The 25,455-nt window shown below is 40.1% G+C and overlaps 1 protein-coding gene across 2 annotated transcripts in view; it reads left to right on the forward strand.

Moving 5' to 3' along the window:
• The first annotated feature begins 8 nt into the window (after nucleotides 1–8).
• LYN (LYN proto-oncogene, Src family tyrosine kinase) overlaps nucleotides 9–25,455 on the forward strand; it is a 49,305-nt gene continuing 23,858 nt past the window's right edge. Inside the window, exons 1-7 of one of the 2 annotated variants that reach the window (XM_005418318.2) lie at nucleotides 9–53; nucleotides 20,914–21,050; nucleotides 22,236–22,284; nucleotides 22,377–22,482; nucleotides 22,940–23,038; nucleotides 23,144–23,247; nucleotides 24,715–24,864. In XM_005418318.2, the coding sequence (XP_005418375.1) occupies nucleotides 20,919–21,050; nucleotides 22,236–22,284; nucleotides 22,377–22,482; nucleotides 22,940–23,038; nucleotides 23,144–23,247; nucleotides 24,715–24,864 (640 nt within the window). In that variant the 5' untranslated portion in view covers nucleotides 9–53; nucleotides 20,914–20,918. Of the gene's footprint in view, nucleotides 54–20,913; nucleotides 21,051–22,235; nucleotides 22,285–22,376; nucleotides 22,483–22,939; nucleotides 23,039–23,143; nucleotides 23,248–24,714; nucleotides 24,865–25,455 lie in introns of those variants that run through there. The other variant, XM_031066576.1, reaches the window with a different exon arrangement.

Genomic DNA, 25,455 nt, shown 5'->3' on the forward strand with positions numbered 1-25,455 from the left:
CTCTCCCTCGCTTCTGCCCCGCGAGGAGGTGCCGCTGCCGCCCGAGCTGCCCGGTAGGACTGGATGGGGTCTTAAGGGGAATAACCGCGTTTGGGATAAAATGATCATTCTCAAAAGCATGATTTGTCTCATATCCCTTTGCCTGGTTTCTGCTGGGATGCGGAGGGCTCGGGTGCCTTCTGGCTGTTTCGTGCCGGGGAGCGTGTGAAATTAGCTGGTTTAAGTCCGCAGTCGGCGTTTCGAGCCAAAACGGTAGCCTTGACTGAGGTGAGGTGATGTGATCCCTGGGTATCCCTTCTTACACTGCTTTTTTCTAGGAGCGTGTTTTCTGGTGCGTTCTGCAAGTTAAAGCTTCTTCCTCTTGAGTGTATGTTCAATATACTTGGAATTAAAAGAAAGATGAGAAAACGGTATTGTGATGCTTGGTGCGCGGTGTTCCTTGCAGACTGCTGTTATAGGTACTGCATTCCTGAGGAACAGTCTTTAAGGGTTTTCTCCTTACGGTTTTAGTTTAGGAGCTGATGCTGTACCTTCAGTAAAGCAGTTAAGAGTTTCTGTTGAAATTACATCTTTCAAGGATTTGCAGTGAATGGGTTGGCACAAGCTCATCTTGCTGCCTTGCTCTCCTCTGTTGGCACTAAAGACCAAAGGGATTAACAATTAAAGCTTGTTTAGCCAGATTATATTCCCTCGGATATACATAGGGAGCACAAAGCTGGTTTCATCTGAAACCCCCGGTCAATATCCCATCTCCTGCCTTTCGTTCCCCCCTTTGAAAAAAGAGAAACATTCTGGCCAATCTTAATGTACTTTAGGACATTGTAATACAAATTGAAAATCAAAATTTTTAAGCTTGATCCCATCAAATACCTGTATGACTTTTGCAATTTAGGAGTAGTAATGTTAATTGAAAGTATCTGTGAAGTACAAGTGCCACATAGATAAGTCTGCACTCAACACAGTATTACTATAGAGTTAAAACAAAAAGCAGAAGATATGTGTTGAGAAATTGCAAAGCTATGTTGGGAAAACATAGCTCAGTTTTACCAAAAGGAGAGTCAAATTGTGTTTGTGTGGATTGTTTCCAACCCAACACTGAGGACAGAATAGGTGTTATCTTTTTAATACGTGCTATCAACAGCACTGATAGCATGGATGAGAAAAAAAATCAGTTTTCTCAGAGAAAGTAGCAACAGGCTAGAAATCAGTTAGATACTGTTAATAGGATGTTATGAATCCTTGGAGAAGGATTGAAATTAATGAACTGTGAGATCAAAAGATGTCTCGTTTTGTGGATCTCTTCTGAGATTTAAAGCTTTTTTCTTTCTCTGTTTCAACTTTGTGAGCTGCAGACTAGTTAGGAAAGAATTCTTCACTTAATAACTTAAAAACCTTAGTCATGTGCTGTTGACATAGAACAATCATCTTTGTACAGTAGCTGGCTGGCTTCAAGTTATTCTGCTTTTCTCTGTTTTTTAGTAAATAAAAGGTTTTTCCTACAGAAATATGCAGAAGACATGAGAAGATTTAGGCCTTCCTTTTTAAGCCCCTTGACCAGTGGAGTTGTGCAATGACTCTTTCTGACAAAGCAATCAGTTGTGAAACTTTACAACACAAAGTTAAACCCTGTTGCCTTTAAGTTGTTTAATACTACAGGGTTTAATGTTACCCTTTTCAAGGGAGTTTCCATAAATGTGAAACAATTCCTGGCAGGTATTTATGAATAGATAAGTATTTATGAATGTTTCACAATACTTTTCCCCCCAGTTTGTCTATAAAATTGAAGTGACCTCTCTTCCTATGGCCTTTTTGACTCCTGTAAGCTAAATGGCATCACAGAGCAGCAAGTGTTGAGGGGAACAATTCCTGTGACAGGCAATGAAAACAAGCTCAAGTCTCCTGGCTCAGCTTAGTTCTGTTCTTCAGTGGGGTGTCTCACCAAATCAGAGATGCTACACCTGACCCTTCTTGTGGGGCACATCAGCCCCACAGCAACACTGACCTCTCTGTAGTTATTTGGGAAAGTTTAAGTGCTGCCATATTTAATGCCAGATGTTATTCCATTGCTGTCACAAAAAGGGGATGTTTGCCTACCTCTACTCTGCATGTTATTTTGAATCTTAATAGGACTCTTTGAGATTTTGGGATGAACACATGTGGATCAGGAGACAACTTTTGTTTTTGTCAAAGGGCTAGGTGATCTGGGAAGAGGATGAGATCTTTCCTCCTTTCCATATGTGCATATCCTGAGTAACTGAGTGACAATTTTTTCTTCTGTCCAGGGAGTTCTAAAGCCATTTTTACTCTTAGGGTTCAGGGAGCCCTTTTCAAACTCAGTGAACACTGAAGACAAGTACATGGGGAATAACTAACTTACCTAACTAATTAATGGAGTGAGTGTTAGGTATAACCTAGGATTCCTGGCAATCATGCTGTGATAGCATGGCTGTACACAGATGTGGATGTCTGCTGCCACAGAGATCTCAGAAGGATATGAGCCATCATGTGCTAATGCAAGGAATGGGAGGAGAATCCATGGGCTGGGAATCCTGAGGGTTGTGTGAGCTTTATATGCAGGGAATGGTACTTCCTTTTGAAGCTATGGAGCTGAGTGTGTAAATAATTATACCTAACCATGTGACTCTCTTAAGCAGCATTTGTTATAATATTGCCTCTGTAGTATTTCTGTCTCTAAGCAAAAAGGCTTCATTCTATAGAAAAACCAGTTACCCAGCTGAGAATTAGGATCTTTTGTCCTGTTGCTCATATTCCTACTTCCTACTTCTCCCTTTTATTTCTCTCCCCTCTTTAATGAGAGTGCAGTAATGCTAGAGATGGTGTAATAAGAAAGGCTTCCAGACTTGCTAAGCCTTACCACAGGAAACTGTAGATAAAAATGTAAAATTGCATTTGTATGAAAACAGTCTTTAATGACGCATGCAGGGTGAAGGAGTCTGCCACCCTGTAAACAGTAGTGGTGCCTTCTCCAAGAAATCAGCCTGTACTAATAAAAGACAAATGCAGTGTAACTGTCCTCAGTGTGACTGTTCCTAGTTTAAACTTCATTGTCCTTCAGGGAAGGATAGAAAGGTCTGTGCTTTCATATTTATTTTGCCTGATTCAGATACATTTCCTGTTGACATTGTCATTAAATGCCGTAATTTCCGAGACTGAATTATTCACATTTGAGTTCAGCATCTTCCCTGAAAAATGTGGGTTCATGGAACAAAACATGAAGGCAGAACTCATCATGTGCTGGAAGCATTTCCTCCAAATATTTATGGGATACTTGTATTTGTTTTGTGCCCTAAAGAACTACTCATAGAGGTAGATAGATTGGTTACTTTTGTCAGGTAAATGTCAGAAGAGAAATGGTATTTTGACAGTAATACTTTGCTGGGGAGAAAAGAAAGGAGGACACTAGGGAAAGGTGAAGGGAATAATGGGTAGATCTCATTTCTCTGGTGGGTTAAAAGGGTGGACTAGTTCTGTCCAGGCCAGCCTTTGGTCTCCCTTAGGTCAGCTTTGCCTATCTTTTTCAAGCTGCTGGCATCTTAAGTATCTACAATTGGTTCCTGTGTTTGTGCAGCGCACTTGTCTTACGTCTTCAGTTCAAAGGACTCCAATGATAAACAGTCTGAACAAAGTGTCCTTCTTCCTCTATGGTCCCTGCTGCATGTGGCAGAAGGCTTCTTCTTCCTGTGGTTGTCGTATTGCAGAATTTCTTACTTTAATTTGCAAAGGCCAGCTGTGATAGGAAATAGTGCAATCTTAAACTGGAACACGTGATAGTTCACCAAAGGTGTTGAAGTGTGGGATGCAGCTACTCTTCTGCAATGGCACTTTTTGCAGTTTTCTCTATTTTAGAGGGGTGCCCTAAGTATGGAAATTATAAAATTTTGAAGGGAAAGGACTCCCTCTGGGATATGCTTTTAACTTCTCCTTTGTTGGTTTAAAAAAAGCAGTTTCAGGAAGTTCGTCAAAAAAGGCATAATGTGTTAAGTGGGCTTTCTGATGTGGTATCCACAATCTATTGCTTTTTTTCATGTTTCCTTCATTATTTTGTACAGATAGGTGTATACAAACCTGTTTAATTTTTTTAAATTAAATCTTACTTGGGTTTTACCTTAGGTTTAAACTGAAGCAATATGGTATCGCAGCAATTAGTACAGAAGAATATTTGGCTGCTAAAGTTTTCTCTTTCCATATATGACTGTACTAGGGACTTAGAACAAAATTAATGCCAAAAGTTAAAGATTATGTTTGAGTGAGTTGCTATGTAGTTGTAACACATTTGTAAATCAGTAGGTCTGACCTGTGATTAAGTTCTACTTCATTCAGACAAAAAGAATATTTCCTGGTAGGTAGCATATCTATTGCATATATTGAAATTGCCTGCTAGAGTGTCCCTTGCCAGAATAATGAAGTTTATATTCATTAGATCCAGTGGACAGAAAATTGTTTTCTCCAGGGCAGCCCCAGCCTCACCATGTGTTCTGATGGATCTTCTAAACCCTTCAGTAAGTACTAAATGCCCTGGGGAGCTGTGATTCAGGTGTGAGTGGACAAGGACTGGAGAACCAGCGTTAAGTGACTGCCAGAGCTGGTGTCAGTGTCACTGAGGAAGTGAAAGTTTTTGGTAAACAAACAGGAAGGGGATGGGCAGGAGAAAGAGGAAATCCTATATTGGATGTTCTGTGTTCGACTTGTTCAAAATACACTGTAAGAGTCATTTGAATGTGCCGTTGTGGTGTGGCAGAATGTGCAAATGGCATTCAAAGTACATTTTTGTAACCCCAGGCTTATCATTGCAAAAGATATGCTGAACTGTGCAGAGGCTGGAGGGAAGCATTGCATCCTGTGAGGGGTGTTGGAAAACTTGCCTTTTAAGCAACTCTTTGCTGGGTTGCTGGTGTGGCAATTTGTCCTCCTCTCTCTGTCCAGCTATACTTGCACTGGCTTCAAGAGAGGTTGCAGCAGCTGTCATGGCACCAGTGGAGAAGCACCAAGTCATACTGAGGTGAATTCTAAGCCCATTTATCTTGGGATGTAGACGGCAGGCAGTAGACAGCAGTGCTCCCGCTGTGCCTGACAGGAGAGCTTGCCTCTTCTCAAAATCTCTTGCTAAATTTCCTTGGGAGCAGTTCCCCTCCCTCTGCCATAATGCTTACCAGTGTTTCCAAAAAAGTCCTTGACCCACACGGCTTCAGATGTCTTCATTAGTAATGATGTGCTGTTTGTTTGAGCCTTTTGCTCCGCAATTTCCTGGAAAAATCCATGTTTCAGTCTTTACCCTGCTGTAGGAGTACTCCCTACCATAATTTCCTTGTTTTCTTTTTTCTTCTCCCATCATTCTTTTTTTTTGCCAACATCATTCTGCTGTTTCTTTCTCTCCAATCTTCAGGACTGTCAGTGTTATAAACTGTTTATTTCATCTCTTGATTTAGACATCTGCAGCAAATTTTCTTTTCCCTTTCTGGAAGAGTAAGCCTTATCAATTTTCATAATCCAATTATCATTTGTAAACTTCTTATCAGGGAATAGTCATTCAGAAATACATACCCCCAGCCTCTGGAAGAGATATGAGTCCGGTGGAGTACCAACCTGGCAGGACTGGCATGGCCTTCAAAGTATTTTAAGGCTGTGCCTTGTTTAAAGGCAACTTCATACTTCTGTAGGTGATCAGCAAGGACCCTTCTGTTTTGAGTACATTTTATGTGTAATGTACATTTATATGTACATTTTATGTAAGTGATCTTTTGAGACAGCTAACTGCTGTTTGACACATCTGATGTAAAATTGTGACCTCAAACTGACTTAAAACAGGTTTCTGTCTTGAAAATGGTCAGTGTGGATTGTCCCCTGCCGCTTTGTCTGCCCTTCTTGGGATGCTGCTTTGACCTTCTCTGGTCAAGTTTCTTTTCTGTTGCATGCAGGTTTTTGTGTGCTGTGTTATGGTGCATGGAAAAAGTTTTTGAGCCAGCAGTGACCCTCCTTGTAAACACTTCTGGTTCAGGGAAGCAGAGCATGGATTTATCAGCATGTGTGCTGGCCTGCAGAGAAGAAATCAAGTCTTGGTATTGTGGGGATGTGGTGCTGAGACAATAGCTCTTGCTCCAGGATTGATGTTCTGTGCTCATTGGTGTTGGTGTGCCCCATACACTGACCCCTCAGAAAGTGAAACTGAAGAAATTCAGCTTTGAGAAGGCAGTGCAAGTTTAGAAGAACATAGTTCAATGGAGCTGGCACCAGCAGAAAAGAGTTTTGGTAGAGTGAACAAGTGGGAGAAGGGTGCTTTGGGTAAAATACTTCTGCTCTTAATGGAGCATTTAAGCAAGGCTACAAGTGTCAAAAATGCATCTGAGTAGCTTATTCAAATTATATGTATTGGACTAGGTTTGGATGAGTGAAAAGTCCTTTTCCCTACTCCTGCAATAAAAGCGCGTGGCTTGTATGGTATGACACAGGAAAGTAATTTCTCCTGTTTCTCCAAACAGAATACATATGTTTGTTACATGTTCTGTATCTTGTCATACTGATTGAGAGTATATGCTTTCCTAGGGACTAAATTGTCTCTACCCAATTAGTTATTATCCTTTGCATTCTTATTTGATTGTTTTTTCTCTTTTTGTCTTTTTGGTTCTGCAGTCTTCCTGCTTAATTTGTTTCTCAGTATCAACCCCAATTCTGATTTCTTAAGGATTTTGGCCTCCTCTCCTACAGCTTTTCTCATATGGTTTGTGTTGTCCTGAGGTCTTCCCATGCGTGGCCAAACAATGAAGAAGTCTTACCAGTTGTTAAAGCATCTTCTTTGCACAACACTTAATACTGTGGAATTAAAATGCAAGCTGTGGACTCATTACTGTTCTTCTGAAACAAACTTGGATAACCATTGTGAACACTGATTTGGTTTTAGTTCTTGCTTTGAAAGATAGCTGTATGGGCTGGGAGTGCTGAAGTCACATTCAAACACTGGGGCTTGTGCACAATCTAAGGCAGTTTTTCAAAGTGTAGCATAATCACATGTCCTGCCTGTGAGCTGTATACTTTTGAATTATGTGGAGTTACAAAGGTTATAAGCTTTAATGAGCAGCCAGTAACAGTGCTATGAAATTCTTGCAATCTGCAGTATGAATGTGAAAATAATCATTGTCATGGTCCTCCAGTTGACCGTGAGTCTAAATCTGCTAGAACTATTGTGAGTGCTGGCCTATTTTTTTAAGGTCTGTGTACTGCCTTTTGTGCAGAAAGTCCTGGTGTGAGTCTCCTGAAGTCTGTCCAGCTCCTGCAAGCTGTGTGCTGTCACTTGCAGAATCAGAGCCTGGTTCAGTGAAACTTGCTATGGTTGTAACTGCTAGGTCTTCATCTGCTATCAACTGACCATTAAGCAGGACTTGAAACAACAGCAAATACTAAATGCTGCGCAAGCCAGTAGTGGCATTTTGTGAATACAAAAATGTTTGTTGTTTTTAGAGTGAGAAAACAAGAAATTTCAAGGTAAAGTTAAAATAGTAGCAGAGGTCAAATTATTAGTTTTTGAAAATGAAATAAATTAGCACATTGAGCAAATTCAACATGCATCTTGTCCCCAAGTCAGATCTTCTGTTTAGTACAGAATAATTTCTCTCAAATAGAAAAGAACTTTAATCAAGTTAATACACTTGCATAGCTGCTGTCCTGGTAATATGGGAAACTGTTCATTCTTGCCCTTGAGAAAGATCATCTGCAAAGACATACTTGTGTTTAAAATTGGAGCACTCCAGTTCTTCCTTAGAACCTTTGAAGCAGGAACAGTCAAGTGAACTGTCATACCAGGTACTTACAGTGTTTCCTCCAAAGAGACCTTTCCAAATTCTCACTCTCGCTCCTTCATGAAAATAGAAAGCATATAAAATGTTTCTAAATTTGGTTAACTTTAGAGAAACTTCTTATTCATGCTCATGTGTGTAATAAATATGTGTAATAAGTGTGAAAAATATGCTTAGAAACTTGGGTGTGAATTCTTATTGATGTTCATTCAGTGGCATATGTCCTTCAGTGAGGCATTTCCTTTTAGACTCTTACTGCCACCCCAGCTTGCACATGTAGTTTCACAAGACTTCAGTTAGAGTGTGCTTCCCTCTTTACATGACAAGTTTTCAGACCCAAATTGGTGAAATTTTGCAGTCCCTCAGTATATGTTTGGTAGACTTAAGAGAAGTGTACTTGTATCTATTTAAAAAAAAAAACCTCTGATTTCAAGGACTTCATCTAGAAACCTCCCCAAATTGCTAGTCATAGAGCTCTTTTAATTCTGTTTATCACGTTTGCAGCAAACTGTTAGTTCAGATGATAGCCTTTGGTGCTACACCACCTGTGACAAATTGCAGCAGTTGTCTGAAGCTGTTTACTAAGCTGGGCCAGAAACCAACTGGTACATTCCTGGTCTATATTCATGCCCTTGAAGGAATATAATAGCACAGAGTTTAAAGTCAAGTAAAAGAATTGAGTTACAAATAGGCTTCTGTGAAATGCCAGAACCTGGAGGATGTTCTTACGCCCTTGAAGTTCAGGGAGATTCTGCTACTTAACATCAGTGAGAACAAGACAAGGTGGTTTCTCCTGTGGATATTTTAGCAGTTAGTGCTGAATGCTGGTCTAGTATCCCTTCAAAGATTAAACAGCAAAAAATTTCATTTCTGCCATGTAATTTATTGGCACCAGATTTGATGCTGTTTTTTTTTTTTCCTGAGAGCTCTTGCAGTTTCCTCTTGCAACTTGAGCAAACTTGTCCAATGTTTGCAAACTTTCAGGAGGAACTGTACTTTGAGTGTTAGCTCACGTCAGCTTGAATGATTTAACCCCAAATTTTTCTCTAAGCATAGAATTCATTCTTGAATCCATATTCCATACCCCAGTACAATGTCCTCTGTTTCAGGAGAGTTCTGTGTTTATCTAGTGCTGTACAGCTAATGAAACACAATACAGTCTGCAGGAAGAGTAACTTTTTTTTTTACAATTTAAATATATGCTGATGTTTGAAGATAGTGAAAAAAAATCTGCTTCTCTTTTGTGAATGTCAGTGCTTTAGACATGCTCAAGACATAATATGATGCTATTATACCAAGAATGCTATGTTTTAGTTGCAAGCTTAGTCATGAATACCAAGCAGCATTCAAGCACGGAGGTGACTGACAGCAGATAAAGAAGCCTTCCTACCAATGAAGCAGAATTGCAAATTCAGCATGGGGCAAAGTAACATGAGTTGCACAATGGCAAGGGTGTTACAGTTAGGATCCATTGACACAGAAGTCATTCTGCCCTGATTCAGCCATAACTGTCATAATCCATGTTGAAAGTGGATTGTAGAATGAATGAAACCAGGTAAGGTTTATAAAAATTTATTTATACCCTGGGAATATAGTTACCTGAATCTGAAAGAACAAAACTTAATATGCACTTCTGTTCTGTTCCCCATTTCTCTTTTATTAAACACACTGAAAACAGAAGATAAACCCCAAGGAGAAGTGGCATACTTTCTATGAGATCACCCTCAAAACCTTCATCAGGGCTTGCTGGCTGTGAATTTGCTGTCCTCCAGCATGTTTATATTGATGTGATGGGGGACTTGGACAGGCTGGATTGATGGCTTGAGGTCAGTTGCACGAGGTTCAACAAGACCAAGTAGTGGGTGCTGCCCTCGGGTCACAACAACCCCACACAGCGCTACAGGCTGGGGCAGAGTGGCTGGAAAGTGGCTTGGCAGAAAGGGACCTGGGGGTGCTGGTCAGCAGCCAGCTGAGCATGAGCCAGCCAGGTGGCCAAGAAGGTCAATGGCATCCTGGGCTGGATCAGCAATGCTGTGGCCCGCAGGAGCAGGACAGGGATTGACCCCTGCACTCAGCGCCGGTGGGGCCACACCTCAAATCCTGTGTTCAGTTTTAGGCCCATCTTTACAAGAAGGACATTGAGGTTCTGGAACGAGTCCAGAGAAGGGCAGTGGAGCTGGTGAAGGGTCTGGAGCACAAAGTCGTGTGAGGAGTGGCTGAGGCTGTTTAGCCTGGAGAAAAGGAGTCTCAGAGGAGACCTTATCACTCTCTGCAATGCCCTGAAGGGAGGTTGTGTGCCGGTAGGCTTTGATCTCTTCTTCCAAGCAGCAAGTGACAGGACAAGAGGAAATTGCTTCAAGTTGTGCCAGGGGAGATTTAGATTGGGTATAAGAAAAAATTTCTTAACTGACAGTGTGGCCAGGTGTTAGGACAGGCTGCCCAGGGCTGTGGTAGGATCTCCATCCTGAAAGCATTCAAATTACCTCTCTAAATGGGGCAGCTGGGGCCGTGGTTTGGATGTGATGATCTTAGAGGCCTTTTCCTACCTTAACAAGTCTATGATTTTATGTTGTGGTGATTTCATGATGTTCATGATCTTTGCATTCTATTTACAATACAGCAATGGGTTTGAATTACAGGGACACTTCAAAGCAAGCGATCACATCTGCAAAATAGTCTTTATTGCCAGTAAGATATTAACTACTTGAAGGCCACCTTCATAAATAACTATCCTCTCCCCTTAGTCATAGTAGCTATTAATAATTTGCTTCAACAAGAGTCCCATCAATCCATTTGTCCAGGCATGTGGAGGTTGAGCATTAGGGGCTGCCTTGCTTGAAGGAGACGAAGGTTTCAAGTATCAGCTGCTACCTGCAAATATACCTTCCTTTGCACCTTCTGGAGAGGACAGAGTAACAAATTCCAACTGCAGAGCTCATCAGGGTGCAGCCTGGTGGTGATTCCCCAAACTCATTGTAAGTTAGCAAGTTGCTCACTTTGTCCCTTGTTGTTTTCTGAGGCTCAGAAAACAAGGGAGAAGCTCTCATTTTTCTTCCACGCATCACGTTGTAAATGCAGGCATGGGGCACTGCACAGTGATATGCAGATGATTTGTGTGGCCTTGCCTTTGCTTTCCAGTACATCAAACTGTGTCTTGAAATCACCACCTGAGAAAAGCCACTGTGGACATGAACCAGGCCTTTGGGACTCACAGAGAAGCTCTGGTTGCGCATCTCTCAACTACACCTTGTTTTGAGAGGCAAAATGTTTGTGTGTGAAGGAGAAGGGGAGGATAAATAGCTGGATAAAGAAGAATAGTTGGGAGTAAAGAGGAATAGTTCCCACATATGTGTTCTCCAGAGGAACTGTTTGAAGCTTGTCCTATCCTTCCATCATGTGACTTATTAGGAGGATGAAGACCTTGGGGCTACTCCTGGACCTCACTCCACCACCTTTTTTTTATGGGTAGTTTCTCATTTTCCTATACCACAGTTATTGCTCTAATCATTAGAAAGGAGTGGAGAAGGATCCTTATCCTAGTGGCAGGCATAGAAATACATAGCAGCATACATACATAAAATGCAGGGCAAAGATAGACTACTGAAAGTTTAGCACACTGCCATTATTGGCCAAAATCATCAATTTAAAGCTGAAAAAATCTGGGTGTGAGTCATAGATACACTCAACTTGGAAAGTAGATGTCAACCTTGGGGTTTGCTAGCTGGATTGGGACACTTCCTAATAGTTAGGAAGAATGTTGATCCTTTTCAGTGTAGTGGTTTGGCCAAATTTTCATTTGGAAATGGAGATTTGGTTAAGTGAAGCTGCTGTTTGTCATTACTGAGTGTTTTTACCAGTCAAGAAAATGACATTTTTACTTATAGCTTGCATTACACTTTAAAGTCTTTAAAGTATTTTGGGAACCTTTGCTTTAAGTTGGTTAATGTGTTGGCACAGCTTTTCTGTTCCATGTCATATGATCCTTTTGAAGAATTTGATAGAAGTATTTATTCTGTTATGTCAAATTAAGATGTTATTCGACCTTTCCCTCTATCTTCAGAAGATGTAGTACAGTGGAAAAAAGTTGAGGAAATGGAAGATGTGGTTGCCTGAGGCCTGGCAAAGTGAATTAATTCATTGTTGATATTGATTCAAAATTCTGGAGGATGCAGTTGAGGCAGATGAATGTAATAAAATGAAGCAAGTATTATAAGGTCAGAAAACACATGTTATTTTAATGTAAGACTTGGTTTAAAATTAGTGCCAAAAATACTGACTAAATGAATCTGGAATATTTTCATAATATATAAAGTCTATTATGCAATGTTAGCAAAATTACAATATTCTGTGGATTAACTTTCTTATGTTTTGGTAATTTTTTTTCTTCAAGTCAATAAACTAGGATCAGTAGTTTGTACAAGTTCTGCTTCATTTCAATGTGATGTTTTGTTTCAGGATTTTATTTTCATCCTTCTGAAAGCATTATAACATCATTATACCACCACAGTGACATTATTTTCAGTGTTTCTTGCTGATTTTTATTTACTTTAATGTGTTGGTTTTTTGTTTTTTAACAACTGCCAAAATTCCTTCATGAAACTAAGACTTTAACTAATCTAGACAAAACTGCAGTGAATTTACAGATAAATGGAAGGGGTTTTTTTCTTGCCCAAAGCTTCCCACCCCTGTTAGAGCTACTTTTCATGTCATCAGCTATGATGATATTTATTTTATGTGTCATTTATGAGCTCCAGCAAAGACTGTGTATTTTAGCCAAGCACTGAATAAAGTTACCCTCTCCCTGGACACTTAAAGGCAAGACAGGTAAATGCTGGAAGGTGAAATTTGAATATAGGAAAGTGTTTACTTTGATAGAACTACTTTTACCAGAGCACTCCTTCCTATTGGAAGTTTGGGATGTGATAACTGAAGTCACTTATTTGCCATTTAGTACAGCAGTGTGTTCGTTCATGTTGGTTAATGTGTCACTAAAAAGCCTATCTAGTAAGAAAAAAAACATTTAAATGGGGAGTATAGGGAAAAAAAGATTGATATGATGACATGATGGGATTGATATGATGATATGATATGATGTGATATGATGTGATATGATATGATGTTGCTGCTCAGAACAGGTCTGCCTTTTCCAGAAACACATCAATACAGCATCAGCATGGCAGCTCCAGATATTTTATCTCACCAAAAGTTCTCAGTTCTTATGTCAGCTGTTGGGGGATTTTTGCTGTATGACTCCTCCTGCTTTGTGAAGACAGACTTAGAGGTAGGGGTTGTTCAGCTTGGAGGAGAAGGCTCCAGGGAGCAGCTTTCCAGTACCTACACGGGGACAACAAGAAAGCTGGAGAGGGATTTTTTATAAGGGCATGGAGTGACTGGACATGGGGGAATGGCTTTAAACTGACAGAGAGCCGGTTTAGATTAGATATTAGGAATAAATTCTATGCTGTGAGGGCAGTGAGTCCCTGGCACAGCTATCCCAGAGAAGCTGTGGTTGCCCCATCCCTGGAAAAGTTCAAGGCCAGGTTCGATGGGGCTCTGAGTAACTTGGTGTAGTGGAGGGTGTCCTTGCTCACAGCAGAGAACTTAGAACTAGATGATCTTGCAGGTTCCTTCCAACCCAAACCATTTTATTGATTCTAATCCACAGTCCACTTCTAATATAGTTGTATGGCAGCACACCTTTTGGCCCTATTGTAACTTGAATTTCCATTTTAAGGAAGTGGACTTGAGGTATGAATATTGTAAAGTCCTTGTCCCTCATTTCAATAGGAAGGCAAATGTGGGAAAGAAAAACAGGACACTAAACAATAGAGGAATGGGTGGTGAGAATTTCATTGAGAACAGCAGTCAGCTTGGTAGAGGATTCAGGGAAGGTGTCTGCCCACCCAGACTGGTTTAGTTGGTTTAATTTGTGCCTTTATATTGGGAATCAGGTCTTCGAAAAGAAGAGACAGAAATACTGGTACAGGGCTCAAAATTGAGCATTGCAGAGGAAGTAGAAATGTGATAGATATATGAGTGTAGTAGGAATGCAGATGTTTGGGAGCATGAAAGTGATAGGGTGATGCTTTCTGTACATGATGTGGAAAGCATAAAAATAATCTGAGCTAGCATGGACAAAGTAGAATTTGTCTTGGTCTCAATTGCTAAGGAAGGAATTGTGAAAGAAGTGTAACAAGGGGAAGTGCAGCAGACAAGAACCACTACCAGTCTCTTAGCAGGACCACTTTCTGTTTCCTGGTGTTACATTAGCATTACATTGAGACTTTAAAATTTGCAATGAAAAAATATTAGGTCCCTTGTGATATTAAGAGGGCATTAGAAACAGACAGGTGGCTGAGAACATTGTGCATGATGAATAGCCTGGGGAAATAATGGGGAGAAATTTGATATCAGGGTGTAAAATAATGCCACAGGAGATAGGAAAGTCTGCTGTGACAATAGTTTGTTGTTATGAAAAGTGATACAAACCTGGATGTCTTATTGGATGGCCATATGATTATGAAAGGCCAATGTGATGAAAGTGTGAAAATCATAAATTAATTTCTGGGATTTATTGAGTGATGTATTGCAGTTCATGGAAGAAATAGTAATATTATTTGCTTCAAGGCATTGCTGAAAATTATCTTGAAACATCTGGGCAGCTCCAACCTCCTGTACTAAAGAGGGATGGGTTCAAAGTGAAACAGATGTGGAGAAGGGTTGCTAGGATAACAAATGGAAGTGGAAAAAACTGAGAGGGTTTGGGCTTTAAAGTGTAGAAGACAGGCTGAAAAAGATGTGACTTCTTCCTAATCTCCCAAGAGGATGAAGGGCTTAATGCCATTATTGTCTCCAAAACATTTTTAAGACTGGGACTTACGTGACAGCTTCTAAGCCAAGCAGAGTGAGGTTCTGAAAAATTTCAGCAATAATATTTTGTTCTTCCCCACCATCACCCATTAATCTCTCTAAAAATGGAGCATGGTAAACTTCTGAGCTTGTGCCATGTGATTGTGCTGCCTAGAACAGATCTGCCTTTCCCATTTTGTAGTCCTTTGCTCTAATCATGGTTGATAAATTAGATAGCAATGTTGTCTTGCTGTGACAGACATACACTCTTGGAAAATTTGAGGGATTGAATTAAGTGAGACCAGGTATGAGGAAATTTTAAAGTAACATGCTTGCTGCATACTTTTTCACCACAGTAATGTTGGTTACACAGGGGATTAATTTGTTTCTCTTCTTGACCTGTTCATATAGATATTTATGTCAAAATATTATTTTAACTTTGTCTCACCTTTTCCAGAAAGAAGATTGAAGCAGTTAAAAGAATTCCCCCATTATTTTTTCATTTTCTTTTAAATGCTGGCAGCTGGACTATGGCTTCTCACAACTGAGGAGCAGTGGGAGTCTACAGAGGGCAAGTCTGTCATAGCCAAGCACTGAGTAGATTCAGGTTATCTATGCTCCTTTCCATAAGCATTGCAGGGAGCACATGGAGATTTGTGCCCTTCTGTGTATGCCCATGGATATCATATAAGGGATGAATTCCATTTGGGAGACACAGACATATGGTGATCCAGACCTACAGAAATAAGCTAAATTCGACAAAATGTTAAAATACTTTCAACAAGGATTGACTGAGACAAACATTTTAGCAGAAAGGCAATGGAGGAAGAAACTGCTTAAGTTCCTCTAGTTAGCTGCCAGTGCAAAAACAAGATTTAGGAAGTGAAACAAGCTCAAAATGAAAGCTGACCCCCAGATTTCTGCATTTGCATGAGTCCAATTTGATGACAGTTATCAGACAGTCAGGACTTACAGTAAAATTGAAATGTGTATCTATAGATAATATTATATATTATTAAATTAATATATAGCTATAGATATATGTGTTGAATTGCAGGTATAAGAGTAAGACTGAACAAGCTTAAATCTAACAATTTCTGAGACTGGTGAGGGACAGAAAACAAGTTGTATTCAGTTGCCCTCCAGTTGATGTTTTCACATTGCTCCCAACCACAGATAATTTATTTTTGTCGCTCTTATTCTCGCTGTGGTCTAGTGACAAACCTTCACTTGCCCAAATATGTGTAGACCAGTACTGATAAGCCATTGCTGAGCTTTGCCACCTCTAGTTAAACTCCTGCTCTGTATTCCTTGGCAGTTGCTTTGCCATGTAACGCTGGGTCAGAAATGAACCCAAGTTTCCCAGAAACAGTCCTCATAGTCCCAATAACAGAGATAAAGGAGATCCTTGCAACACTTGGGTAGCACAGATGCTGTGGAATCAAATCAACATAAAGTGAAAGTAAGCACTGAAGATTAAGGTAAATGAAGTTCTTACATTTAAGATTTTTTTAAGTTATTTTTTATAGAATTATAACTTTGAGCAGTTGATTGAAGTGACATAGGATGTTGGATGAGCTTCTGAGAGAGCAGGTGTTTGTGTCTTTGAGCAGAGCAGGCTTATGATCCTTCCTCCCCAGCAGTTTTAATCTAAGTTGATCACTCTGAATTTTGAGACACTTCTGCCTTGCCCTTGAGGGAAATGCACAGGAGTTCAGGAGATCTGATGAAGGCATCACTGTGTTACCCTGACTATAACTTGTGAAGTAGCAGCAAACCAGCTGGCATTCAAGGCCAGAATGAAGCATCTAAAGAAGAGGACAATGATACTGTTTTCAAATTTTGGAAGAGGTATTAAAAATAAAACTATTTACTCCTCTGCTCTCTAAGTCCCCTTTAAAGCTCCAGATGTGAAACCAGTTGGGATTTTATATATACATGTAAACAGTTGCTTCCTGTTCTTTAATTCAGAAGTTTAAATATAAAGCAATATTCAAGACTCGGAGTAAGTTGGGGGCTTTAATTTTTTTTCCCTTATTCTTAGGCATGAAAAATTTGTCATTTAAAGGAAGAGTTTACTCTTTACATTCAATTGAATACAAATTTATTTTATTTATGTTCCTGTTAAAATGCATATGTATATATCTGTTGAAACCCTAAGCCGCATAGTTGTTTTGATATGTGATTACTGACCTTTTCAACAACATATATTTATTGGATAAAATACATACTTTGATAAAATAGAGCTTGTATGCTCATTGTTGTAGTTCTAATTATTTTAAAAGTTAATTTATTATTGGAAGAGCTGAAGTTTAATCTATGAAGATTTGAGAATCATTTCCATGAAGACATGACTCTGATCAAGAAAAGACCAGACATGTCAAGTGGGTTTTTTAGGAAATAACTTGTAATATGCGCCATATATGTTGTATGTAAAAAATCACAAGGAAGAGAATGGTTATGAACACAAAATGAAAAATGATATCAACTTTGTAGATGATACAAAGGGTAATCACTGGGATGAAATGAAACCCCAAATGCTGCTGATGGGGGATGGACAGGTGATGGTCACGTGAAACTTGGCTGCTTGCAGTAGGAAGTATTGTGTCTTTAGACACATTACTTTGCTGGAAGTGTAGAAAAAGGCAGATAAAAGAATTCTGTTTGGGGACAGACAGCAGCTATTAACCCTGGAAGAATGCTGCATTAGTTTCTGACTTCCACTCCTCCCAAACCATTTTGGAATGAAGACCCAAGTGCTGTAGACCCAAGATGAGATAGGGGATTCAGAGAGAAAATTCAAGGCAAGTGTAGACATCAAAAACAGTGTCTTGGAGAAACCTGCTGCAGAGGCTCTGTGTGATAGCTGTTATGGATACTCCTGTGGCTTTTTGAAGGGTGCCTGAACCTAGATTCCTGTCACCTTGCTGCAGCTGTTAACCTAAGTATTTGTGTTTACTTTTTAGCCATAAATTACAGTATGGTCTTTGTTAAAAGAGAAGCTGTTACTTTTTTAGATATCTATTTATGAAGATTAGCAGCTATGTAAAATAGAATTTCTTTTAATTCAGTGTTAATCTTTCATGTCTAGAGGTGTAGACAGGACAATAAATGCAAAGCATTAATAGGAAGTAGTGTCTCCTGTATTGCAGAACTGTTGGAATAGGAAACATCTGAGTCGGGACTGGCAGCATTTTCTCAGATGTAGAAATTATTTTTATCTCTGATAAAGAATAATGGAGTTTGGTTTGTAATGATGCTGGGCTCTCTGTATTGCTCTTTGCTTACTGTTTTCTCTTTTTATCTGCACAAAACACTTCCTTGTGACACAGCTACAGAGCACAAGGCAAATAAACATTTATGGCAAGTAAAATGTTTTATTTATTTATACACTTCTCCCTGCACTGCTGTTTTAGTTAGGTCAGGATGCCACTCCTGAAGCAGTTGCCCACATGCTCAGCTGTAATCTGTGTTCTGGAGCAGAACTGAAGTGCAAGAATGGGGCTGCTTTGGGAGAATGCAGTGTGGGGCTCAGCTTTAGGTAAATCCTTGTTGTCAGCTGGCTCCTCCTAGATGTTCAATCCTTGGGGCTGTACTGGAGTGAAAGGGGCAATAACCTTGAACCAGCTGTGGGCTTCAGCACCCACTGTTGGCACTTTTTGCTCATGTAGAACCAGCTGAGTCCTGTGGGGACTGTGGACTTTCACCTCTATGAGGAAAAGAACCCAGAAAAACCTTCTGGGTTCATGATGAGGCTTGGGATCTTCTCTTTGTTTGAAGCCATCACAAAGGTCATCTCACAAAGTGATTTGTGTGATTTCACATGACATCAAGTAAACTTCTCTGTGATTTCAAAGCACCTCTACATAGTTATTACTGGTCAGTTCTTATTGTCATGAACAAATGCCAGCCTTGAGCTTAACACAGCCTCACAGCAGAGAGCTGACAGCTGTTCATGTGCTTTCAGCTGCAGAAAAAAATCTGAGTAAAAATGCTTTTCTCTGAGTTTACACTGACACTGGGCATTCTGCAGTCTGTAAAGACATGCTCAGCTTTCTTACAGGAATAGGGAAAGGGATTTTTGGCTGACAACTTAGATCAAATTACTTCATGCCCTCCACTTCAGCTGTTTGTTCTGTACAAGCAGAAGTATTCAAGAGCAGAAAGGTTAGCACTTAAGTGGATAAATACCTGATCTTGCAGATACAGCAGGTAATTAAACACTGGCCTTCCTGATGTCTAGGGTGAGTTTGCAAACACCAGTCTGCCTGTGGGTGTACAGAAATTTCCTATGAACCATGAATGACAGAACAAGAGTCGTCTACATACCCACAGTTATAAATAAATAAAATAAATTTTAAAATCCTTCTCAGTATTGCAAAACAACTAGTATGCAACCCACATGTAGCTGAGCATCACAAAAATGAAAGCATTAAAATTAAGCAGTTAAGATGTTTGCTTCTAAGGGAAGCTCCTGCATGAAGATGTGCTCCAGTGCTTTCAAATAAGTGTGGGTACACTGAAATGTTGACAGTCAAGAAGAGGAAACTTTTATTCTCTGCCTGGTCAGTGCCTGTTGATTTTCTGTAGGATTCCTTTTATTTTCTTGTCTTCCAGAGAAGCCAAGAAGGGGAGCAATAGGTTTTAATGCTGCTTTAAACCAGGATCACAGATCACTGATGAATCTCATAGACATCCAAGACATGTTGGCAATAGGTGACAGATAATTTGCAGAAATGGTAGGAGAGGGAGTATCCCTCTGTCATGTTTAGATGAAAGCACTCTGACTGTGGATAGGACAGTGCATTGTGTCATTATGTAGTGCTTCCTCAATGGCAGGATGGGACATTAAATGAAGGTGATGTTGGAAGTTGAGACTTGCCATGTGAGACTGCTTGTTGCCTTGGTTTATTTTTGTAATCAGTTAGGATTGTGATTATCATAGATATTGTTACAAAAGTATGAGTCCTAACACGATCCCAGTCCAGTCTGGTTAATTTTTGCAGCTGCAAGGCACTGTCCCATTGGTACAGTTGTGTCTGCCAATGGACACTTCTGCTACTGCTTTACCTGTTCACTACCATGAACCTTTTCTATCCTAGAAATGAAGGTGGAAGTGGGATGAGAGTCTTACAATCTGCTTTAGCTTCTCCAGCTGTGTTTGTTTACTTGAGCCTATATTTGCAGTGAGCTCTTGTTTTAGGTTTTGCATTGTTCTTCAAAGAGCTGGCTTTAAACATTAATTAGGGCAGGGGGGAGTGAGACTGTGTGCCTTCAAGGGAAAATGTGACTGTGAACCTAGCATTAGAGCACTGACCTGAAAGGAGGGAGAGAGGAGGGAAGAAAAGGGTTGAAAAGCATTCATAGTGGATTCTTTGAAGAGTAAGTATAATTACTCTCCTTGGAGGGAGGATTGTAGAGATAATGTTGTATATATATATTTGCTGGAGTACTATGTAATTGTATCACGGGATTAGCAGTCAGGTTCCAGTCATGCAGATGCTAACAGCTGTATCTCATCTGATTTACCATGGATGCACATCCTGAGAGAAGAATTAGCCTTCTAAATGATACTGAAGAAGAAATCCTTGTGTGGTGATTTGCCATCGCTGGCACACACATCAGCTGTTTTAGGCTGCTGTAACGTGCCTGTGTGAACAAGGAGATGCATTGCTGAAGGTCACAGTAGCAGCGTGTCTGCCATGGAGCTGGGACTGCACAGGTCATCAGCCTCATGTGAGACAGGGATTTGAATCAAGCAGAGCTCCCTGCTAGACTGGCATCTGCAAAATAAAGTGGGGATGTACAGGCGTTGCTGCTTCCAGCTGCAGCTCTCAGAATTTGGACAGGAATTTTTTTCCTATATCTTCCAAAAGAGTCTTTTCTTTAAAATATACAGCTAAAAGTTATCCCTGCAATAATTGCATTTTTGTTATATCTGTTCCAAAGCTCAGAGAAGTATCAGAAAGATACAGGGGGTTTGGGCAGGGAAAAGTAGATTAGGGAAAAAATACAAAAAATCTGAAGAAATGGTAAATAACTGTTTACTTCTTCTGTGGATTGAAACAAGGTAATTTCTTTCCTTTGCAACAGAAAAGAGCTATCAGTGTGTGGGCCTAACCTTCAGTTGTTTTTCCCATGAACTATTTTATATGAGAAGGAAGAACATTTTTACTATGTAGCTCAGATGATTTCACGGGAAAGGGCTTGGTTTATGGCACAATGATTTTGTTTAACATCTTTTTTATTTCAACAGGAAATATGGGGTGTATAAAATCAAAAAGGAAAGACAATCTGCATGGAGATGGGCTAGATTGGAAGAACCAACCAGTACGTAAAACTGAACGAACTATTTATGTGAGGGATCCAACGTCCAATAAACAGCAAAGGCCAGTAAGTAGATAGTCCCAGGAGAGAATTCCTGTAGCAAGAACAAAGCATGACTGGCGTAACTTAAATTTCAATCCAAAGCATATGCATGGAAAAATTCAAATTGTGTGCAGTTCACCCTCAATGAATAAGTACCTAGATGAATAAAAATTAAAACATGGTGGTTTGTTACTTTATGTTTGTCATACTTTTCTGCATTAAAAAAGTAACTTAGCAATGCTTGAGTAGATATAACTACGTCTGTAGAAGAATGCTAGATGACGTTAGAAAACCTGAAGTAGTTTAGATCCATTTTTAAAGCATTGGTGTTGGATTTTTAATGGCTTTGGGATCCAGGTGTTGGTTATTCCATTTAAAGGCTGAAGTAATCATGGGTGATTTTTTACCAGCTCTAGTCAGCTTTACTCACTGAGGGCCACTACTCAGCCTTGCCTGAGGTGTGTGGGTAAGGCTGGGAGGGTGCAGTGGTGCACTGTGCTGTGGGAGGAACAGGCTAACATGTTCCATGTGTGCTGCCTGGCATTGGAAGGAAGAGTGCTGGGATGGGGAATTCTGCTGGGTACCGAGTGGGTTTGCTAATTTGCAACCTGACTGGTACCTTTTCTTCCCCACCTTCTCTACTGTGCTGAGGAAACTGTGTCCTGACTGCCCCTGTTCAGGGACCTGCTCTCTGCAGGTGTGACTGGCTCCCTGCTCTCCTCTCTCCCCAGCTGACACAGTGAACTCAGTGTGCTCTCAGTCGATGACCACACATCACAGACTTAGCTTTTTTTTTTTTAATAACTCTTTTTTTTCCCTTGCACAGTCTTAGTGGCATAACCATGCTTGTAGTTCTTTAGCATGACAGCTACACGGTAATAACTGTCCTGCTTAAGTGCCCTACCTAAAGCCTCTTCAGCAGAAGTCCCAAAGCTGTGAACTTCTTCCCCACAGCTTGTGCCACACCTTCACAAGGTCTGAGCTGCTCAATTTAAAATCTAGGGGGACTTACTATATTTTTATATTGTCATATAAATAATCTATGTTTTTTATATATAATACATACTTTGAAAAATGGTGGGAAAAAATCTGAGCATTTCCTTTTAAGACATATGAGATGATAGCCAAGCAACTGTATAATATGTAATTGTAATTTAAGATCATCACAAAGATCTAAAACTGCTTAATTAAGGATGTATTTTATTGTAGGCAAATCCAGAAGCACAGCTCTTACCAGGACAGAGGTTTATCAGTACAGGTATGTTTCTGCAGAAATCTCACAGCTGTGTGCTGTGCCCATGTCAGCCTGCAAAGTGATGTGAGCGTGCCTTTGTCTTTCTGCTTTTGTAGATGCAGAGGAGCAGGGAGTCATTGTGGTAGCTTTGTATCCCTATGATGGCATTCATGAAGAGGACTTGTCCTTCAAAAAAGGAGAAAAACTGAAAGTTATTGAAGAGTAAGTAGGGCAATATTGGTTGTATTGCAGATTTTCTTTGGGCTGATCTAATTCCCTCTACAGTGCTTTGATATCCTACTTGTACCATGGGTGTATGAACAATAAGTGAGCTCTGTTACATGTGATAGTACAAATGCTTTTTGGAGTTATTCCAGGTTGGATAGGACTTTGATCAACCTGCTTCAGTGGAAGGTGTTCCTGCCCATGACAGGGATGATCTTTTAGGTCCCTTCTAACCCAAACCATTTCTGAGTCTACAGTTCTCTGGTTGGCAGCTGGCCTCTGTAACAGTGACCAAACATTGATCTGGTGGAGCCCGTGGCTTCTCAGGGTGCTTGACCTCAGAGGAAAGGTTGTGCTTCTCTCTCCAGCCTGGGCAAAGCTCTCAGCTGACTAGAACCTAAATAATAATTTATCATTTTCCTTTACTGTGACTACTACCGTTTTTGTTTTTCAGATCTGGAGAATGGTGGAGAGCAAAATCTCTCACAACAAGAAAAGAAGGTTTCATTCCCAGCAACTATGTAGCAAAAGTAAACACCCTGGAAACAGAAGAGTAAGTTCTCCCAGTCTCTAAATTCTGGCAAACTTCTTCACCTTGGTGGTGTATCCTTCTTGGGTGGGGAAAGAGGTGGTTCTAACTCTTTGAAATACTTTTCAGATGGTTCTTCAAAGACATAACCCGAAAAGATGCTGAAAGACAACTCCTGGCTCCTGGAAATGGTCCTGGAGCTTTCCTTATCAGAGAAAGTGAAACATTAAAAGGTAGGTTTTGGGGTCGTACTTTGGAATTGATATAGAGATAAAAAACATGCAGTCAGTCTACACAAAAATTGGCATTGGGTGTGGAGTAGTTTCAGTGCATCCCATTGTGTGAATTTTCTGCAGTTCTGTAGGAGTGAAAAAAATGAGAAAATTACCAGAAAACGAGAGAAGAGAGTTGCAGGCTAACACCCAAAGCTGAGATAAGGGGGAGAGAAAGCATTATATGTGTGACTACACTGACAATATGCAGGAATGAATGAAGTGGCATCTTTTCTTAATGTTTGTGACTCCTTTATTGAAAGGCATGCTGCTGTAATGGTAGCTGCTGCATTCTACAGTCTTCCATTATTGGGTCTGTATCCATTGCTACAAGTTTAAAATTGTAGTTAGTGCAAAATGAGGGTTTTCACTTCTACAGTGTAGTGGGATGCTTTTCAGAAAGCTTTTCAGAAAAAAATTGTGCTGTAAACTGAGTGCTTTGTGCTGAAAAGCTTAGTGAAGTCTCCAGGCTCTTCAGCTTTGAGAAGCCCCGGCCTGTGGACTCTGGCTGTAAGTCTGGATGGATATTCCAGTTGGATGCTGTAACACTGCATCCTCCAGAGGAAGACACATGAAGCCTTTGAGGAGGTCATGCCTCCCCACTCCACAGAGTAGCTTTTTTGGCTCTAATACTGCAGATTCTTGTCTAGGTATCATCTGTAATGGGCCTGTATCATTGTGCTCTCAGCTGAAGACCCCTAAATGAAGTTCTCAAAGGAAGTTTCCTAAATTCTACATAGGGTACTGAGAGTATGGGAAAGTACCCCCCAGAATCACTGGATATGTGTGTGAGGAGAGATAAGGGGGAGGGATCCTTTTTTATCCTTTGAAAATGGGCAAGAATTGTACAAGTAGAAGAAACAAAGGGTGCTGTAGCTAAAGGTAGATGCTCTCCTGCCCCAGTTTAAATCCTAGATGATGTTAGGCTCCCTAGGGCTGCCTAGGGATCAACAGATCTAGCAGATCAGCGGATCTGCTCTCCTTCGTCTATGCCTGAAGCCATCTCCAAACTATCCTTTTGCTAGTTGGGCCATGACAACCAGCATGTTCCTTTTTCAAAATGCTGATCTCCAGATTTCAGCTTCTGCCTGGGCAGGGTGACAGCCACAGTCCTGCTCTCCCAGCCACTTCTACTTGAGCTGGGGGACTCTGCAATGCTGGGCACTGACTGTGGAGCTGCCTGGAATATGGAACCAGTGAGTTTGTTGAATAAGATTGAAAACGAAAGTTTGACCGTAAGCATTTTGGTGACCGGTTCAGGGCTGGTTTTTGCTAACTTCCTCCTGTGGATTGCAAAATGCTTTTTGAGGAAATAAGGGAGCAAAAAGAAAAGCAGACAAATCGGTGGTTTTCTTAGGCTTGACTGTGCATGTGTGGACTCTGTAGATTTTTGCTATCTGTTAATGAGGGTTCCTTCTTTACCCACAGGCAGCTATTCTCTCTCCATACGGGACTATGATCCAGAGCATGGCGACGTTATTAAGCACTACAAAATCAGGAGTCTCGACAATGGAGGATTTTACATCTCTCCAAGAATAACTTTTCCTAACATCAATGATATGATCAAACATTATCAAAGTAAGTTAAATCATTTAGTGAAGTACTTATTAGAATCCAGCCATTATTTCCTGTGAAGGAAAATGAATGGTTTCTTCTTTTGTTTCAAAGCTTTTCTTTTTTCTTTTTTTTTTCCTAAATAGCTTGGGCATGCATGTTATCAAAGATAAAGTAAAACTGATTGGAACCCAAGTATTGTTGTTATCACAACCAGATCTCGTGCTGGTTGTTCTGTGGCATACCATTAGCCACAGAAATGAAGATTAGCTTTATAACACAATTCATCAGACTTAGGGTGATGTAAAGCTATAATAAGAATTGACTGCATTGTAAATAATATTTTCTTTGAGAGTAAAATTTTACTCATAATTAGCAGAAATACATATAGACTTGTGAATGTTGTCTTGTACCTAGTGTTGAGTGTGAAATTGGTTTTATTTTTCCTGTAAATGTGTTTTTTTAATTATCAATTTTTAAAGGAAGAGATATTCCATATACTTCAAAGAAATAAAATTGCACACACATAGAATGTATACATTTATTTAAAAAAAGAAAAGGTGGGAAGAGGAAGGGACAAGTCTATCCATGTTTTAGCTGCAAAACTGACTTCTC

Source organism: Geospiza fortis, unplaced genomic scaffold (assembly GCF_000277835.1).
Source record: "Geospiza fortis unplaced genomic scaffold, GeoFor_1.0 scaffold53, whole genome shotgun sequence".
Lineage (NCBI taxonomy): Eukaryota > Metazoa > Chordata > Aves > Passeriformes > Thraupidae > Geospiza > Geospiza fortis.